The sequence below is a fragment of the Enhydra lutris genome, unplaced genomic scaffold (assembly GCF_002288905.1).
Source record: "Enhydra lutris kenyoni isolate GAN:26980312 unplaced genomic scaffold, ASM228890v2 scaffoldscaffold26, whole genome shotgun sequence".
In the NCBI taxonomy this organism is placed as follows: Eukaryota; Metazoa; Chordata; class Mammalia; order Carnivora; family Mustelidae; genus Enhydra; species Enhydra lutris.
Window position 1 is genome coordinate 26,009,393 of NW_019154110.1, and position 18,080 is coordinate 26,027,472.

The 18,080-nt window shown below is 40.7% G+C and overlaps 1 protein-coding gene across 1 annotated transcript; it reads right to left on the reverse strand.

The window, feature by feature from the left end:
- Positions 1–7,562: 7,562 nt before the first annotated feature.
- Positions 7,563–7,856, reverse strand: LOC111151293 (keratin-associated protein 3-1). The gene has a single exon (XM_022509182.1). It carries the CDS (start codon positions 7,854–7,856, stop codon positions 7,563–7,565), a length of 294 nt encoding a protein of 97 aa, XP_022364890.1.
- Positions 7,857–18,080: the final 10,224 nt, after the last annotated feature.

An 18,080-nucleotide genomic window follows, 5' to 3' on the forward strand; every position in this document is an offset into this window, starting at 1 on the left:
ACTCACTTCTTATTTATCAGCTGTGGGATGAGCTCTCCTTCAGTTTTATTTGGTTGTGTTGCTACATTTCAAACGTGCTTCCTGTTGCTGTTTCAAAATGGTATCAGTGTAGGTTCTCTACTTACTCAATCACAGGCAAATATGTCACTGTCTTTTCTAACTTTCCTCTTTTTTACCAACCAGAATTTGTTCTTAAAAAGGATCACTGCTGAGTGTAAAGAATCAAGAGTGATTTCCCTAGAAAGTAAGAAATGATCCTTCTTAAAATGTGTGTTCTGGATATATTTGGGAAGTCAAAACCTCTGGGACTTTTTTCCTGCCACATTCACCTTGCTATCTTCTCATGGATTTGAGGGAATAAATGAGTATCAGAAATAAAAAAAAATCATCTTCATTGGGAAGTTCAGAGCCTGCTAGATGATTTTCTGTACTGATCCACTACATTGTCTGTGTTTGCAATTATGTATAAATAAGCTCTCAAAGGGCATTGTTTTTTATTTTTAACCAGGAGCCTGAACATATGAAAAATAGGTTCATAAGACTATATATGGTCTGAAAAATGAGCTTTCCTCTCTTTGCAAAACACCAAACTTTTCAGAAAAGCCAAACTGCTGACCTGCCTATTTTATTTTTCAAAACTACTTCCAAAGCTGGTAGTCACCTCCCATCAAACTTTTAGAAAAGTCCTTCCACTTTAATTCAAGGTAATATTAAGATGTCATGGCCAAAGCTAGTACATAACTACAGTAAAGGACACTGGTAAGCAAATCTATTCATTATAAATCAAATATTTATTCAATCTGTAATACATTCTGAAAACTGTAGGAGAGAGAGAAAAATAGAAGGCATGGTGCCTGCCCTCCAAGAGTACCAACTTCTGATGGAAAAGGCTAGATATCCCTTTGCATATGATTCAAACAACGTATAATTAAGTACAAGACAAGGTAATGGGAGGAGTGCTGGAGCTAGGTTTGAATCCAAATTATAAATTACATGTTGTGAGACCTAGATCAAGTTATTTGGGCTTCAGTTTTCTCAACTACAAATTTGGGAAAAATAGTAATATACACCTACTATAGTCTTACTTCAAGAATTAAATAAAGATGACATGAGAATTGCTTATGCAAATCATTCAGCCTTGCGTGTGACACTGTCAGGTCATTTCGGTGCAATTCTCCGGATAGGCACTGTGAGAATGTCCACAGGAGGAAATACAGTGGAAAGGCTCAGTGATCAGAGATGCCTGCAGGGTTTGGAATAAGTCGTTTTGATTAGACAATGTTTAGAAAAGAGTAAGTGTCTTTGGGGCAAGGAAAACAATGACTTCTTCCATGTTCTGCCCCTATGCTGCCCCTGTCCCTGGTAGAGTTGGCCAGGCCTTCTTGGGCCTTGACTGCAACCCTTATCTACCCATAAAACTTGGCTGCAGTTTTTGCACACGTGTTGGTTCTTTTTTTTTTTTTTTAAGATTTTATTTATTTGACAGACAAAGATCACGAGTAGGCAGAGAGGCAGACAGAGAGAGAGGAGGAAGCAGGCTCCCCACCAAGCAGAGAGCCTGATGCAGGGCTTGTTCCCAGGACCCTGGGACCACTACCTGAGCTGAAGGTAGAGGCTTTAACCCACTGAGCCACCCAGGCACCCCTACATGTTGGTTCTTAACTAGAATGTAATCTCCTTCAAAGCAGACTATGTCTTATTTTTCCTGGTTTCTGTAGTACCTAACTGTAGGGCCTGGATCATGGGATGGAGTTTTGGGGGTGGAACACATGGAAGGAATGGTTGAGGAAGGAAGGTTGGAAAATAATGATAACTGACATTTATGATGTAAATACTTCTGTATCAAGTTTAGTTGGGAAAACCTCACACAAAGTATTTCAACAGAGAGAATTTTAAGTTAGGGGATTGGTTAAATAGTTATTGGAGGACTGAAAAAGCCAAAAAGGAAAACTGAGGTAACAAACACAAGAAGCAGGCTACCAGTCTTAGGGTGGGGACTGGGAAGAAGAGGTTGGGGGCAACTGAACCCAGATGCTTGGCAGAGTGGCCCTACAGAGCTGGGCACAGACCCCGGGGGCTGCCCAACTGGTGCTCTTGCCTCAGAAGCTCAGGGGAGAGGCCCTGTGGGGCCAGAGTGTGGGCCTTCATGGGTGGGAATCACCCCCTTGCTGGTATAGGTGTTTCTGAGGGGGTGCAGTGATGCTATTTTTGGAGCATCATGGAAAGAAGCTGGAGACTAGAATCTACTGTGGCTGCCTGATAAAGGACTGGATGCTGGGGCAATAAGACCTTCTCTTCCTTGGGCCTTACAGGCTCTTTCTAGTGCCCTCCATTGGTGGAATCTACTAGAAAGTCAGGCAAAGGAGATTAAGAGTCCTCACCCCAAGCATCACAGAGTATAAAAAGATGGACCTGGAGGTCGACAGTTGGTACACACTATTCTAAAGGCCGTACATGTTTTAATTAATTTAATCTTGACTACAGTTTTAGAAGGTATATACTTTTTTGTAAAACTTTTTTTTATTAACATATAATGTATTATTTGTTTCAGGGGTACAGGACTGTGATTCATCAGTCTTACATAATTCACAGCATCCCCATAGCAATATCCTCCCCAGTGTCCATCACCCTGCCACCCTATCCCTTCCACTCTCCTTTCCTCCAGCAACCCTCAGTTTGTTTCCTGAGATTAAGAGTTTCTTATGGTTTGTCTCCCTCTGGTTTCATCTTGTTTCATTTTTCCCTCCCTTCCCCTATGATTGAGTCTTGTTTATCAAATTCTTCATATCAGTGAGATCATATGACAGTTGTTTCTCTGATTGACTTATTTCGCTTAGCATAATACCCTCTAGTTCCATCCTCATCGTGGCAAATGGCAGGATTTCATTTTTTGATGGTTGTATAATATTCCATTATATATATGTATGTATTTCTATACATATATATATATCCCATCTTTTTTATATGTTCTGTCATCTGTTGATGGACATCTAGGCTCTTTCCATAGTTTGGCTATTGTGGACATTACTGCTATACACATGGGGTGTACATGCCCTTTGGATCACTACCTTTGTATCTTTGTGGTAAATACCCAGTAATGCAATTACTGGGTCGCAGGGTAGGTCTATTTTCAACTTTTGAGGCACCTCCATACTGTTTTCTGGAGTGGCTGCACCAGCTTGCATTCCCACCAACAGTGTAGGAGGGTTCCCCTTTCTCTGCATCCTTGCCAACATCTGTCCTTTCCTGACTTGTTAATTTTAGCTGTGCTGACTGGTGCAAAGTGGTATCTCACTGTGGTTTTGATTTGTATTTCCCTAATGCTGAATGATGTTGAGCACCTTTTCATGTGTCTGTTGGCCGTCTGAATGTCTTCTTTGCAGAAATATCTGCTCATGTCCTCTGCCCATTTCTTGATTGGATTACTTGTTCTTTGGGTGTTGAGATTGGTAAGTTCCTTATAGATTTTGGATACTAATCCTTTATCTGATAGGTCATTTGCAAATATCTTCTCCCATTCTGTTGGTTATCTTTTGATTTTGTTGATTGTTTCCTTTGCTGTGCAAAAGCTTTTGATTTTGATGAAGTCCCTATAGCTCATTTTTGCCCTTGCTCCCCTTGCCTTTGGTGATGTTTCTAGGAAAAACTTGCTTCGGCTGAGGTTGAAGAGGTTGGTGCCTATGTTCTCCTCAAGGATTTTGATGAATTCCTGTCTCACATTGAGGTCTTTCATCCATTTTGAGTCTGTTCTTGTGTGTGGTGTAAGGAAATGTTCCAGTTTCATTCTTCTGCATGTGGCTGTCCAATTTTCCCAACACCATTTGTTGAAGAGCTGGTCTTTTTTTCCATTGGAAATTCTTTGGAGGTATATACTTTAAAAAAATGTTTTTAAATTGCAATATAGCTGACACACAATGTTACATTGGTTTCAGGTGTACAACATAGCGATTGGACAGATCTGTACATTGTGCTGTGCTCAACACAGTGTGGCCACCATCTGTCACCATCCAACACTATTGCAATACCATTGACTGTATTCCCTGTGTGGTACTTTTCATCCCCATAATTTATTCATTACATAACTGGAAGCCTGTATCCCCCACTCCCCTTTACCCCCTTTGCCCATCCCCTACCCCCTTCACTCTGGAAACCACCAGTTCTCTCTATTTATACATACTTTGCAAAAATCACCTCTTTATTCTTGAATAATTCTAGACTTACACAAAGTTTGCAGATAGTACAGCATTCCTATCTACCCCTCACTCAATTTCCCTTAATGATAATACCTTAACAATGCCGTTGTGCATATGTTGAAACTAAGAAACCAACATTGGTACATTGCTGTTAATTAAACTTCAGATGTTATTCAGATATCACTAGTTTTTCCATTAGTTTTTCCATTACTGTCTTTTTTCTGTTCCAGCATCCAATCCGAGATCCCAAAATACATTTACTCATCACATCTCCTTAGTCTCCTCTGGTCAGGGACAATCTTTTCTCAGTCTTTCCTAGTTTTTCATGACCTGCACAGTTCTGTGGTATATTGTTATGTAGGTTACAAACTATTTTTAATCTTATTTGACAGTTGAGGAACCTGAGGCAGAGAGGAGTTAAATGAGATGACCAAAGGACACATAGCTAGTAAGTGTTAGAGATATGATTTAAAAGCAAGATAGTCTGGTTTAGAGACAACTCTCTTGACTGTCATATAGGGGACATTGCTCTGACAAGTGTAGGTTGCACATTGCCCCAGGACTAATAGCAGGTAAGAGTCACTGGAATTGACTATATCAGGTTATTGGGGGTCTTAAAAGCCACATTGAAGAATTTAGCTTTGATTCAGTAAAAAAATAAAATTAAAAAAAATTTTTGAGTTATCCTAGAGTTTTGAGCAATTCAATTTAGCCAATATTTATAATAGGAATAGAAGCTTGGTCTCACAGAGGTATAGTTTGGATGAAGGGAGAGGCATGGGATTATTGAACCAAGGTTAACTAGGAGACTGTGATCAGGGGTCTGGTGATCTGTGCCTAAATTAGGCTAGAATCAGTGAAGATGGAAAGAAAGGTCTGGAGGCCAGGATAAATTTGAAAGAAAAATGATATGACTTGGTTTTCTGTTCCCTTATCACGGATAAACAATTACTAACTTTACAGATAGTTTGTTTTTGCATTGAACTGGGTTATTGAAACTCATCAGAAAATAAAAAATGTATTTGAGTTGCCATACATTCCATATTTCAGTGCAGGCTTAATGACCCAGTCCATGTTTTTCCTGTGCTGAGGTTGCTAATCACTATTTAATGTCTGACTTTAAAAAAAAGATGATTTGTTTTCACCTTAGAACCTAAACAGTTTTTCCTAGACTCACTGTATATACTCATTTTGTCTTAAACTGTAATCACCCCAGAAAGAGTGAGTTACTATATACAACCAGATATATAATTTAGGGGGATAATTGAAAATGTATTGTTAAGTGGCATATACTTTCTCCTAGATAAAGAGAGCCACGTGTAATCCTATTTGTCTTGAACATGGTGCTGTTTGCAAAGGAGGTGTGTACTTTGGTATGGTGGAAAGAGAAGCGGTTTTTGGATTCAGGTTTGATCCCCCGCGGCACTTACTATTTGTGTAACTTTGGGAGCCTCAGTTTTCTCTCCTGTAAGAGAATGATGGTAGTTATCTGTGTTTTTTTGTTAGAAATGAAATAATGCCCATGAAGCATAAATTAGAATGCCTGGTAGATATTCACCAAATGTTAGCTATAATGAATGAAAGCAGCAAAAGTGATAAAGTGGGGTGGAGTTAGTTAGTGGCAAGGAATACTTTTACTTAAAATGCTTCTGGACGATCTAGAGCCATAGAATTTTAAAACTGAAAGTGTCCTAGAGAGCTTCTGGTCAACCAACCCTTTTAATTGATTTAAGATGCACAGAGCTCCAGTGACCAGCTCAGGGCTGCAGAGGCAGCTCAAGCGCAGAGCCACACCTTTCCTGGGTTCCATCTGGGGCATTTTTAACTAGAGCCAAGGGTCTTTCATTGCCTAAAGGTCCACAGAGGTAGTACTGGGACACTCAGACTTGTTTTCAGTATTAAAAATAAAGTCTAAATATTTATCCCTTATAAGCATGTATGAAAATGTCAGACTGATTTGCTTTTGACTAAAAAAAAGAGGTAACTTGGGTATATTAATCCTAAAATTCTCACTGATGCTTACAAATGTATTTTGAACAAACATGAAGGAAGCAATGAATTATTTTACAAAGGTACATGGGAAAAATAATGTTTTTCTAGAAATAAGGGGGTGCCTTTTGGTGAGGAAGCTGGGAATCCTTGTGTGGCAATAATGGCAAGTGTCCCTCACCACCCAGAGTGGGGCTGTCAACACTTTGGGTTGTTTGATTCTCACAATAATCCTGAAACATAAGCAGGGATAAGAGTATCATTTCTGCTATGATAACAAGGAGACTTAGGCTGAGAGGAAGTGCATAGCCCAAAGTTCCAAGGCAAGTCCAAGAAAATATATGAGATTACAGTTTGGGTATTTTCTGTAAAAATCTTGCACACTTGGAATTTTACAGGACAGCTATGGAGATGAATTAATGGTCATCACCAAAGTTTTGTTCTAAGAGGAACTGTGTGTTTTCGCTTCCAGAATTGTGTGCCTGTTTCTTGTGTTTGGAGAATACTGCACTACAGTCTGATATTTTTAGTTCATTTTAACAACATGATATTATATGACACTTGGACTAATAAACTTCTAAGGAGAATTCTGACTTACATAAACCAAGCCTCATTTGAGGGATCAAGGAATAACCAATAAATGCTAATATTCAGAATTGATTTTTCTAGAAGATAGCATATATGAAGAAATGGGTATTTGGTCTTCCCCAAATTACATTGCATTTTGAGCTTGGATGGCTATAACTAAGGGAATCAAAATTATTTCTACAAAGTGGCCAGTTTGTTTAGTCACCTAGGGAAGAAAGAAAAATCAACTTCAGAGTCAGTGGAAATTAAAATGAATAAAGCATTTAAAAAACATATTAATCTCCAGGTTCCAGGATAGAGCTTGGCATAGTGGTTGTCTTCAAAAAATGCCTATTGAGTAAAAAGATCCTACAAGATGACCTAGTGAATTTTTCACTTTTCAACCCATGACAAAGAGCCAGTATCTAATTTTTCAATGATTCCACCACACATGCTCTCTTTCTGCTGAGATAAATCTTGGATATGATGAATTGCTGTTCAGGTTTAGGTAGGCATTCCACTTTCCCTGAGAGGAAACACGAGAATAAATCATCACAAAGCAACATTTGCTAAGCCAGAATAAAGTTTATTAAGGAATAGTCAAAATAGTTATTTCTCAAAGAGCCATGAAATGGCCTAAAAGACAGAAAGAAGGTCTTTAACTCCACTCAAAGGAGGAGAGAAAAAGTTGAGTGAATTCATGAAAACATGGCCCAGGGACTTGGGATTGATTTAGCCTGATGTAGGTGGTAGCAGGGGTTGAAGGTCAGATGATGAGCCCCACATCACTGACCTATGCAGAGATAGGGTTGCTTAGCAGGGCTCACACGGGCTCTGACAGCCAGGCTGCACGTAGGTGGTCAGGTTGATCCCACTCATTCCAGGAGTTGGGTAGGAAGAATTGAGCAGCCAGCAAGTGGGCACATAGGTGTCAGGCTCACAGCAGGGTGGGGGACAGGTGTCGCAGCAGGTGGGCTGGAGGAGGCTGATGTCATGAGGGCAGGTGCTGGGCAGGCAGACTCCGCACCGGCAGCATTTGTCAGAGGAGCAGATGGTGGTGGCGGGGCCGGTGGGGACGCTGCAGCAGCAGGGAACACAGCAAGCCATGGTGTCAGGAGTTGGGTTTTTGTTGGGTTGAGAAGAGAAGTCTGTTGGTGTCTCAATGCTTCTCTCTTCTGCCTTGGCTCTTTTATACTCACCTCCCTGGGCGTCAGCCTATTACCACGATTTTTTTCCCGTGTTTCAGTTTATAGCTATCACCATTAAAACCGTCTAATTACTTAAGTGTTTATTACCTGAGACACATTCTTTACCTTATAAAAGGGGTTTAGGTTGTTTTGTTGTCAAATTAGGACTCTTCATGTTGGCTCTTTGTCACTTTAAGGACACTTCATTTCAGTCTTCAAAGGCACCGAGTCATTAACCTCTAATCATTATACATCATTAGTGATGGCCTGGTATGCTTGGTATCTGCAAATCATCCCCACATTTCTTTTGTCTGTTTTTCAGATAAGGAGATAAGTAGGCATTTTGATTTCTAGTCTTCCAGCAACCAAAGATTCTATGGGATAATCCAGGTCTTCTGGCTGAAAAAGCGCTAAGGGGCTTAGATTTATTTTTCATGGCTCCGACAAGCTGAATTAAGATGAACAGTTGGGATCTGTAGAGAAGGAGATTCTGATTCTGTGTAAAGAAACACTTCCTTAGCTGTAAAAATCATTTGCTTTTCATTCCCTCCATGCGTGCCATGAACAATAACTTGTCAGGGACAGGCAGATGAGAGTCAGGAATTGTACAGTGACAGATGCCCTTTAAAACTCCATCCAACAATGTTATGAACTAGGATTATTCGTAACCCAAAGAACAGTCATATGGGGCCATTTAGAGACTAAACAGTATTTCATAAAATGAGTTCCATGAACACATGTTTGAAGCAACCATTAAAGGGTTCTCTGGTAAATACATTTGGGAAATAGAGTTCTTCATTGGTGGACCTTCCAGAGCCTTTAATATGCAAAAATGCTCTGTGACTTTCCAATAAAGAGATGTAACATGTATTTTTCTCCAAACTTGCTTGGCCATGGAATCATTTTGTTTGTTTCCATAAGTTAGCTTCATAAGTTAGTGTTCTATGGAGCACACTTGGGAGATTTCAAAGTCACATCTAAACTACTATAGCCTTAGCGATCGTATTATTTAATTAAATAAAGGTATAAAGCTTACTGTGATGTTTTAGAATTGCTTTGGAGTAGGAAAAGTACCAAACTAGTAAACCTTCAGGAAATATTTTACTTTGAAAGTCTTAAAGAATATGTTTTCTTGACCCATCTGCATATAAAATGGCTCAGGCTTTAAAAAAATCAGTAGAAAATTGTACAACATAAAGATGTCAGAAGCCAAAATCAACAAGACGATGGATCCAAAAGCTGCTTTACATTAAAACTTTTTCATTTTAGCCATCTTTTCACTACTAGAATGATTTTGTGGTTTTGGATTCCTCTGCTAGAATTTTGCTTGTCATCCACATTCCTCCCACAGATATCTCTTGTTCAGTCAAACCCTCATTGGTCGAACACCTATTGCAAGTCAGACATTGCATAAAAAAGAAGCAAATATGTGCCTGCCCTTGAAGTGGTAGAGAAGAGACACAGAGAAGTAAATTGGTAAATGACAATGGGGTTGTACATTCAGGTGTTTTGGGTGGGGTGTGGGAGTTTAGAAGGAGGTACCACTGACTCTACGTGGAAAATTCAGGAAGTGCTTCATGAAAAGAGAACAATTGTGTGAGTATCGAAGCATGATGAGGAGCTTAGCAGGTAGGAAGGAATAGGAAGGGAATTTCAGCAAGTAAATCAAGGAAACAAAATGCGACGGAGCGTTCATGGGATGGCAACAGGGTTGACTGGGGGAAGCACAAAGCATGGACTCCTGATCTCCTTTACTCGGGGAGGCTGTGGAGGAGGAGCAGTGGGAGATGGAGTTGGAAAGGTGGGTTAGGGCCACAGTAGGAAGAATTTGTTCTAGTAGGCTCCACTCAGGATTTTGAACTTCGTCCTCTTGGCAATAGAAGTTAATTAAAGATTTTGAACAGATATGGGGCATGTGTGTATTTGTTTTTAGAAAGATGACTAGTTTTTGAGTAGAGGCTCAGCAGCATCGTCACTTACTAAGTATTAGGCCTTGTGCTGGGTGCTTAACGTGTGTTACACAGTTCTCACCCCAGGCTTATGAGCCAGGCAGAGTTGCCATCCGTGCCACTTCCCAGATGAGGAACCTGGGCCGTAGACAGGCTAAGTAACTAGTCAGTGGGTAGGTGATGGAGCTGGCATTTGAAGCCAGGCAGTCTGGCTCCAGGTTGTGCACTCTCAGCCACTCTACAGATTTCCTCTTGGTGGATGGGGGTGGGGTGGGGGTGTTGTTCTGACTAGACAACCCTAAGAGAAGTTGATGAAGATGGGTGGGATCAGGTTATTGAAGTGCTTGAGACCATAAAAAAGGGGAGTTGATTTGAAAGCCTGTTTTCTTAACCAAAATGCTAGCGGTAGAAAGGAGATAATTTGAAGGCAGGGACAGTAGATGGGAAGCTATTTGGGTGTCCTATGGGGGTATTGAGGAGGGTGTGGTTTTTGTCTTACAGGGTATCATAGAGAAGAGGGGATATATCTGGGATTTCTCGTCAGATTATTCAATTTCCTGGGGACCACTGGTGGCTTAGCAGTTTCCACAACAAAACTAATATTCTTGTTTTTAAGATGACTACAATATGGTCATCTTATCCTCAGCTAATAGGTAACAGTTATTGAACATATATACCATATGCCAGGCATAATACATAGTATTTTATGCACATTTTCTTCCTTATTTCTTACAACCCTATAAGACCAGGACTGTTACTATACCTGCTTCCCAGAAGACAAAACTGAGAGTGAGGATATTAAATAATGATTTAAAGTAATACGGGTAGTGAATGGCACCTTGTCTAATAGCAGTTCCTCACACTTATTAATAAAAATCAGCATTTTTCTGGAATTAAATTTACATAACTGTAAATTGTGTTCATTCATTTTTTTTTAATTAGTTAAATCATTCAGCAGATCACCCAGCACTGTGGTAGGTGCTGTGCATACAGGTGTTAACAGGCCAGATAAAGTCCTTGTTATCAAGGTGTTCATTCTAGTAGGGGAAAATAACAATAAAAAAATGAAGGAGTAACCATCACAAGTGACAAGTGCCAGGAGAAAATGAAACAGGGTGAAGTGATAGAGTGGTTGGAGGTCAGGGCGGTCAGTGACAGCCCTTGCCAGGTGGCTGGTGTGTGTGCGGCAAAAGATGAGTGTGAAAGTACGTGAGGTTCACAGAGGTAGGCAGATGCTGGGCCATGGAGGATTTTTGTAGGTTCAACACAGTTTAGCTTTTATTCTAAAGGCACTGAGAATGCACTGGGTGCTTTGCAGCAGGGGGTGAAAGCATGTGTTATGTTCTGGGGAAAGGTAGGTGCTCCAGGACCAGAGTGAAAACAGGCAGAACAATCCATGGTCCAGGTGAGAGGATGAGATTTGGTGCCAGTGATTGAGGAACTGGTAAGAGGTGGAAGAGTTGGAGAGACATTTTGAAAGTAGAGATGGTAGGTTGTGCTAATCAGGAAGATGTGTGGAGAGAGAGACCAACGACCATGTTTAGATCTCAGATTTACTCATAGGTGAGAGGGGAACTGAGCCACAGAGCTGCCATCTGGGGTACTGGGAAGAGGTGGATGATGAGGTCAGTGTGGGACCTGCAAGGTAAGCAGCCTGAAGCCCTTGAGAGGGAGCAGGGCTGAAGACACAAGAGGCCCCAACACCCAGACGCAGAATGTGCTTACTGCCAAGTTCTCAGCCTGGGATGAAAGGTCACTTTTATGTGTGTTAGTCACAGTTTTTTGTGAGCCTCTGTGTGCCTTACCAACATCCTGAATTTCCTGGGTGCTGTCGGGAAAACCCTCCCATGACAGCACCTCCCGAGTCAGCAGGAATGTCAGTGTGGGGAGATTTCACACTTCGAGGCAACTCAATTTTCTTTAAGCCTGATGGAGCACTTCATCCCTTCACAAAAGCAGGCTATAGGAGCCTTTTCAGTTTGTCATCCTAATAAAAATGCCTGTAAGTAAAAACATTTGGTCTTTGTTTTCTGAATTGCATGATCTTTTCAATTTCTGGTGAATTCCTTTATGATATCATTTGGGGATAGCAAATAGCTGGCATCAGGACGGCTACGGACGTCAGTCCTTTCCTTGCATGATGTTCACTTTATTCTTTGCTGAGCAGGCAGGCAAAGGATTCTGGGTTTGGGTTAAGTGGTGGACTTTAGGGGCTTTTTCCAGGTATTTTCTAGTGTGTGGTTATAGCCAAGACAGAATCAAGGCTTGCTAGCTTATTAGCCTGTGCCGACTGGATTTCTTTTAAATGGAAATAATGTTTTGCGACTTGAAGACAGCTGATACTGGCTTAAAGGGAGGGGTGAGTGAGCCCTTCCACCCTGTGTCCCATGGACATGTATGATCCTGCTGCAACATGCCAGAGCCGGTTTCGCAGGACTCAGCCACACGGCACATGCACGCTTCACCCAGCTTCTGCTCACTGGTAGTGCTGCCTGTTTTTCTTGGAAGGTTAGTTCTTGTGTGTTACTGTGGGCTGTAGAATGTGCAGTAGTAACAGGAAATTATACACAGTTAAGGAAGGTATAAATTATATGTGTTAAGTAAAATTAACCTGGTTGGGAAAACGGATGTTTAATAAAATTTGGATGCCTAATATATGACAGGCATTGAGAAAATTAAATTTTTGGCTGTTCACTGTGTGAAATCTAGTATTGAGATAGTTAAACATAATTATTTTATAGTAAACATTGGGTTTTTATTCCCTGGAATTATTTGCTAACAATAGTTATATCAAATAATTTTATTTTGAATCAAATGTTTCTCATTGATTAGTTAGACAAATCTGATTACTGGGTTGAATTAAATAGCTACTATATTTCCAAAGAATTCCTGTAAGTGGCTGAAATTTTTTAAAATTAAGATAATTAAGTGTTAATGTATTTAAATAACTGGCATGATGACTTTAAAATACATTTTGAGTTGTTTACTATAATATGCAGCTGATTGTATAACAGCAAACCCTTATATAGCATTCACTATGTAGCAGATATGGTTCTATGCTTTGCATGTATTATGTCATTTAATTCTTACAGCAGCCCCTTGTGGTTGGTATTAAAGATATCCTCTGTTTTACAGATGAGGGAAACTGAGGCATAGCGAGAATAAGTAAGTTGCTCAAAGTCAGCAACTGGTAAATAGTGGAGTTGGGATTTGAACCCTGGCTATCTGACTCCAGAGTCTGTGTTCTTAATCACTGTATACTAATACATAATCTCTCCATTGTTGGCTGTTATATTTTTGAGGAGAAAAATATGTAATTTAGTTTATTTTAGCCAGTCTTTGTTGAGCGCCTGCTATTTGCCTTGCACTGTGGTAGGAGACTGAGGGGACTTGGGAATGAGCAGGACACAGTTGTACTTTCAGGTGGTTTAGTTTCTACTGGAGTTCTTTGGGCACACAGGACTTGAAGACAAAGCGGAGTAGGAAGGTCATTCCAATTGTAGTGAGCAGCTGCAGTAAAGGCACGGATATGGAAAAGAACCAATTGTCATTAGGAAGCAGTGAATAGTATACTGTGTCTGGAAAAGAGTCTTGGAAGATAAAAGCTAGATGGAGAGTCTTGACTCAAAGGCTGAGGAGTTTGAACAAAAGTAAAGTAGTTAGACCATTGAAAGCCACTGGCATGTTTTTCTAAAGCAGGGAAATTACTTCATTAATCTCCGCATTTGTAAAATACCACATCGCTAGAATGTTTAAGGAATAAAGTAAATAATGCACTAAGAATGTTTAACATGGTGTCTGGAACATAGCGAGTGCTCAATAAATGGTTCTAAATAAAGGGTAGTTATTAATTAAATGAAGGGGAGCTAGAGTTCTTTTCCCATCATTTACAAGTGTTCTATTTAACAGCGAGGTGGTCTGGGGTATATCCTAGGAGTTTAGCTTTCCAGTCTCTCAATGTCTGAAGAGTCTTCTGCCTGTTCAGTCTTCACTATAACTTTGCAACCAGTAGGAGCTCCACCTCTCCAAAGGAAGGCCTAGTGGCCCTCCGCCTTGCTTTGGTGGAACCCTGTGAAGCTACTGGGAAGCAGTGTCTCCTTTCCTAATACCTTCTGCCATGTTGCCATTTTGTGGAGGTAGTTCTTGCAAACCCTCAGTAAGATTTATTATTTGGAAGGGACTGAAGCACAGCTCTGTCAGCTTGAGTATGGATTTCTCATTCTGAATTCCTCATTAATATCTATGGTTTATGGGAAATGATGCAATTCACATTGAAATTCGGTTTGAAAAAAAATTTTTTTTTAAGATTTTATTTTTTTACTTGACAGAGATCACAAGTGGGCAGAGAGGCAAGCACAGAGGTGGGGGAGGCAGGTTCTCCGCTGAGCAGAGAGCTGGTTGCGGGGCTCAATCCTAGGACCTTGAGATCATGACCTGAGCTGAAGGCAGTGGCTTAACCCACTGAGCCACCCAGGTGCTCCTGAAAAATTTTTTTTTTTTAAAGATTTTATTTATTTATTTGACAGACAGAGATCACAAGCAGGCAGAGAGGCAGGCAGAGAGAGAGAGGGGAAAGCAGGCTCCCCGCTGAGCAGAGAGCCCGATGCACGGCTTGATCCCAGGACCCTGAGATCATGATCTGAGCCGAAGGCAGAGGCCCATCCCACTGAGCCACCCAGGCGTCCCCAGTTTGAAGTTTTAACTGGAGAACCATGATGTATTAGGACAGCTTAAAATCATAGTTGGTCAACATTCATCAGTAGAAATTTGGCTTCTTGGTCAGTTGGGAAGAAGTACGTGAAAAGAAGGAGAGGACCATCATCTGTGGGAAAAAATTCCTGCAAGTATTGTGTGTTTTGATTTTTCTGAGTGCAGATGAGTTGGATAAAGAAGGAGCAACCACCCAAATGGAGTAAAACATCACCCTGGACAGCCTTCTTCCTAGTTTTCTCAACTTTATCCTCTACTCTTGTGTATTTGAGTATTGTTAACCTTCTAGTAGTAGGGTTTTGTGCTCCTGAAGATGTACAATTGAATGGAGAGGAGGAAGAGAAAAGAATATTTATTTTTTTTAAATGCCAAGCATATTACTATTGATAAACTTATTTTTTAAAACTATTTTATTTATTTGACAGAGAGAGAGAGGTCACAAGTAGGCAGAGAGGCAGGCAGAGAGAGAGAAGGAAGCAGGCTCCCCACTGAGCAGAGAGCCCAATGTGGGCCTCAATTCCAGGACCCTGAGACCATGACCTGAGCTGAAGGCAGGGGCTTAACCCACTGAGCCACACAGGTGCCCGATAAACTTATTTGATACAGGGACACTGAGATATTAGAATCCCTATTTGATAGGCAAGATATAACTGGGTAGATTTGTGATTTTCATCTTAGGTCTTCTGATTCCTTTTTTTGTTCCTTCCTACAGTTAAAAAGGTCTTTAGAGTGATCAAAGTGTACAGTCTATACTCAAATACAATATAATAAGATATTTGTTTGGCTTACTTCCAGTTTCAACCTCTGGTCCACACGAATTTCTGTTCTTAACCTCTGTTTGTTTCTCTCTTGTTTTTGCCTCTTCTGTTCAATAAAACAGCAAGTGTTGGGATGAAGTTTCAAAATGCTAAACTCAGAGTTTCCTGAATTCTATCTTTAGGATTCATTATATTATCTCCTGCCTCCCCAATGATGCCCTCTAGGGGAGAACCATGAATTTCTCCTGCTTCGAGATCTTCCGGCTGTTACTCTACATAAACCTCTGTCATCTTGATTCTTCTCAAACTTTCTCATGGCTTACCACCTCAGAGGCTCTGAAAATCCTGTGTTCCTTCGCTTCTCCATCCCACAATGTTATAAACCTACTAGGATCTTTTCTGCAGGCCTACAGGTCTGATCTTTTGAAGAAATGAATACTATCTTTACTTTATTCTGGCGCCATTCAAACCAAGATTCCTCCCATCATTTTAGAAAAGATTTAGTTTGTCTCTTCCATCGAAGATAAATACTGTATTGAAAAATCTTAAAAAAAAAAATGAAGAGCCCCAATATGAACAAATATTTGGTGCTTTGGATTAGTCTTTCTCAATCTCATGAGAACACTTTTACTTAACTTTCAAATCCCCAGGCTCACCTAAGGCTTTCATGCTTCGGTTGATGTGATGATTCAGCATTTTCTCCCTTCAGTTTCTCAAAATCCCTTTGTATTCTTGGACTTTTAAAACTAAGTTTGCCTATTAGTGTTTAATAGAACAACCATGATGGAAAGCAGAGAAACCTGCTTTCCATCATGGTTGTTATGGTTTTGGGGATAAGTCAGTAATTAACAAAGGGCCACCTGCTGTCAGGTCTCCATGGCACAGCCCACTTTGCATAGAAGGTTTTTATAGACATGGTAGAGCTTTCTTAACTACAGAGCTAAATGGTCCTGAGTAGTCTCTCTTGTTCCTCAGTCAGAATTTGTCAGGCCTATAATGTAATTCTCTGGCTGCCACCGCCAAAGCTCAGAGCTTTTTTTTTTTTCTTTAAGATTTTTATTTATTTATTTATTTGACAGATAGAGATCACAAGTTGGCAGAGAGGCAGGCAGAGAGAGAGGAGGAAGCAGGCCCCCTGACGAGCAGAGAGCCCATTACGGGGCTCAATCCCAAGACCCTGAGATCATGAGATCATGACCTGAGCCGAAGGTAGAGGCTTTAACCCACTGAGCCACCCAGGTGCCCCAAAGCTCAGAGTCTTATTTGTTCCATAGTTAGTTCCCAGGATTAGCCAAAGTTAGATGGGAAGTCTGAACAAATGGTTCAGTAGATAAACTAAATTTTTAAAGGCAGTAAGAGTGTAACAGTAAGGGTCCCTTCAAGAAACAAGAACTGCGGGGCACCTGGATGGCTCAGTGGGTTAAGCCTCTGCCTTCGGCTCAGGTCATGGTCTCAGGGTCCTGGGATTGAGCCCCACATTGGGCTCTCTGCTCAGCGGGGAGCCTGCTTATCCCTCTTTCTCTGCCTGCCTCTCTGCCTACTTGTGATCTCTGTCAAATAAATAAATAAATATCTTTAAAAAAAGAAACAAGAACCACACCCATTATTTGAATCAAGTGAGTTGTATATGGAGACTTTAAAACTAAGCTCTTAAAAAAATGAAAAGGTTAAAAGGGGATACTGAGATGTTACAAATGTAGGAACTACAGAAAACCCTGGGAAAGATAGTTTCTTTCAAGGGAAAAGGGAGGGAATTAACACTTAGAAATTTAGAGAGGGGGTTGTCCTGAGAATCAGATGTTTCAGGAAAACTGGCTAGCTGGTGACTTTGAGTGGGGTGTGCTGTGAGGCAGTTTCTCCAAGTGTTGAGAATATCGCAGACTGGATTTAGGTGCTTTTCGGGGAAGGATCTGGGGCTGCTGGAGTGAACAGGTATTACTGGGAGAGACTCCTGGGAATTGTCAGCATTCAGGAAGTCCCAATTAAGCAGAAGGAAGCAAAAAGGAAGGAGCACGTGCCTTCTTCCTCTTCAGCTTTGCAGCTTTCCTCTGTCACCCCCTAGTGGCAAAGCCTGACAAAGTGGTTTGCAGAGCATCACAGGGCTGATAACAGCAGGGAGGGCATGCAGCTGGGACAGTATATAGCACCTGGTACAGAGGAGCTTACTCTGAAAGCCCAGAGCTTCCCAAATAGGCATCTTTAAATCAGCTGAACCACCGATATCAGCGAGGGAGACAAACCATAAGAGACTCTTAACTATAGGAAACAAATTGTGACGGTTGCTGGAGGGGAGGTGGGTAGGGGGAAATGGGGTAATTGGGTGTTGGGCATTATTAAGGAGGCACGTGATGTAAAGAGCACTGGGTGTTGTATGCAACTGATGAATCACTAAACTCTACCCCTGAAACTAATAATATGCTGTATGTCAATTATTTGATTTTAAATAAAGTAAAACATAAATCATCTGCCTTCCCACACCATTCTTTATTTCCAGTTCCTTAATGTCATTGTCTCATTATGAGTTTTGGAGTCAGAGTTGGGTTCATATTTTAGTTTTTCTTTGTGAGCTGTGTGACTATAAGCAAGCTATTTAATTTTCTTTAGTCATTAAAAAACCACTTTGAAATATGATTGACATACAAAAAACCAAGTTTAATGTAAATAACTTGATGAGTTTGGAGGTAAGTATATGACCAGTGAAACAGCATAATCAATGCCATAAACTTG

Coding starts and splice junctions, on each gene's coding strand:
- LOC111151293 (XM_022509182.1), bottom strand. CDS start 7,856: ATGGCTTGCTGTGTTCCCTGCTGCTGCAGCGTCCCCACCGGCCCCGCC.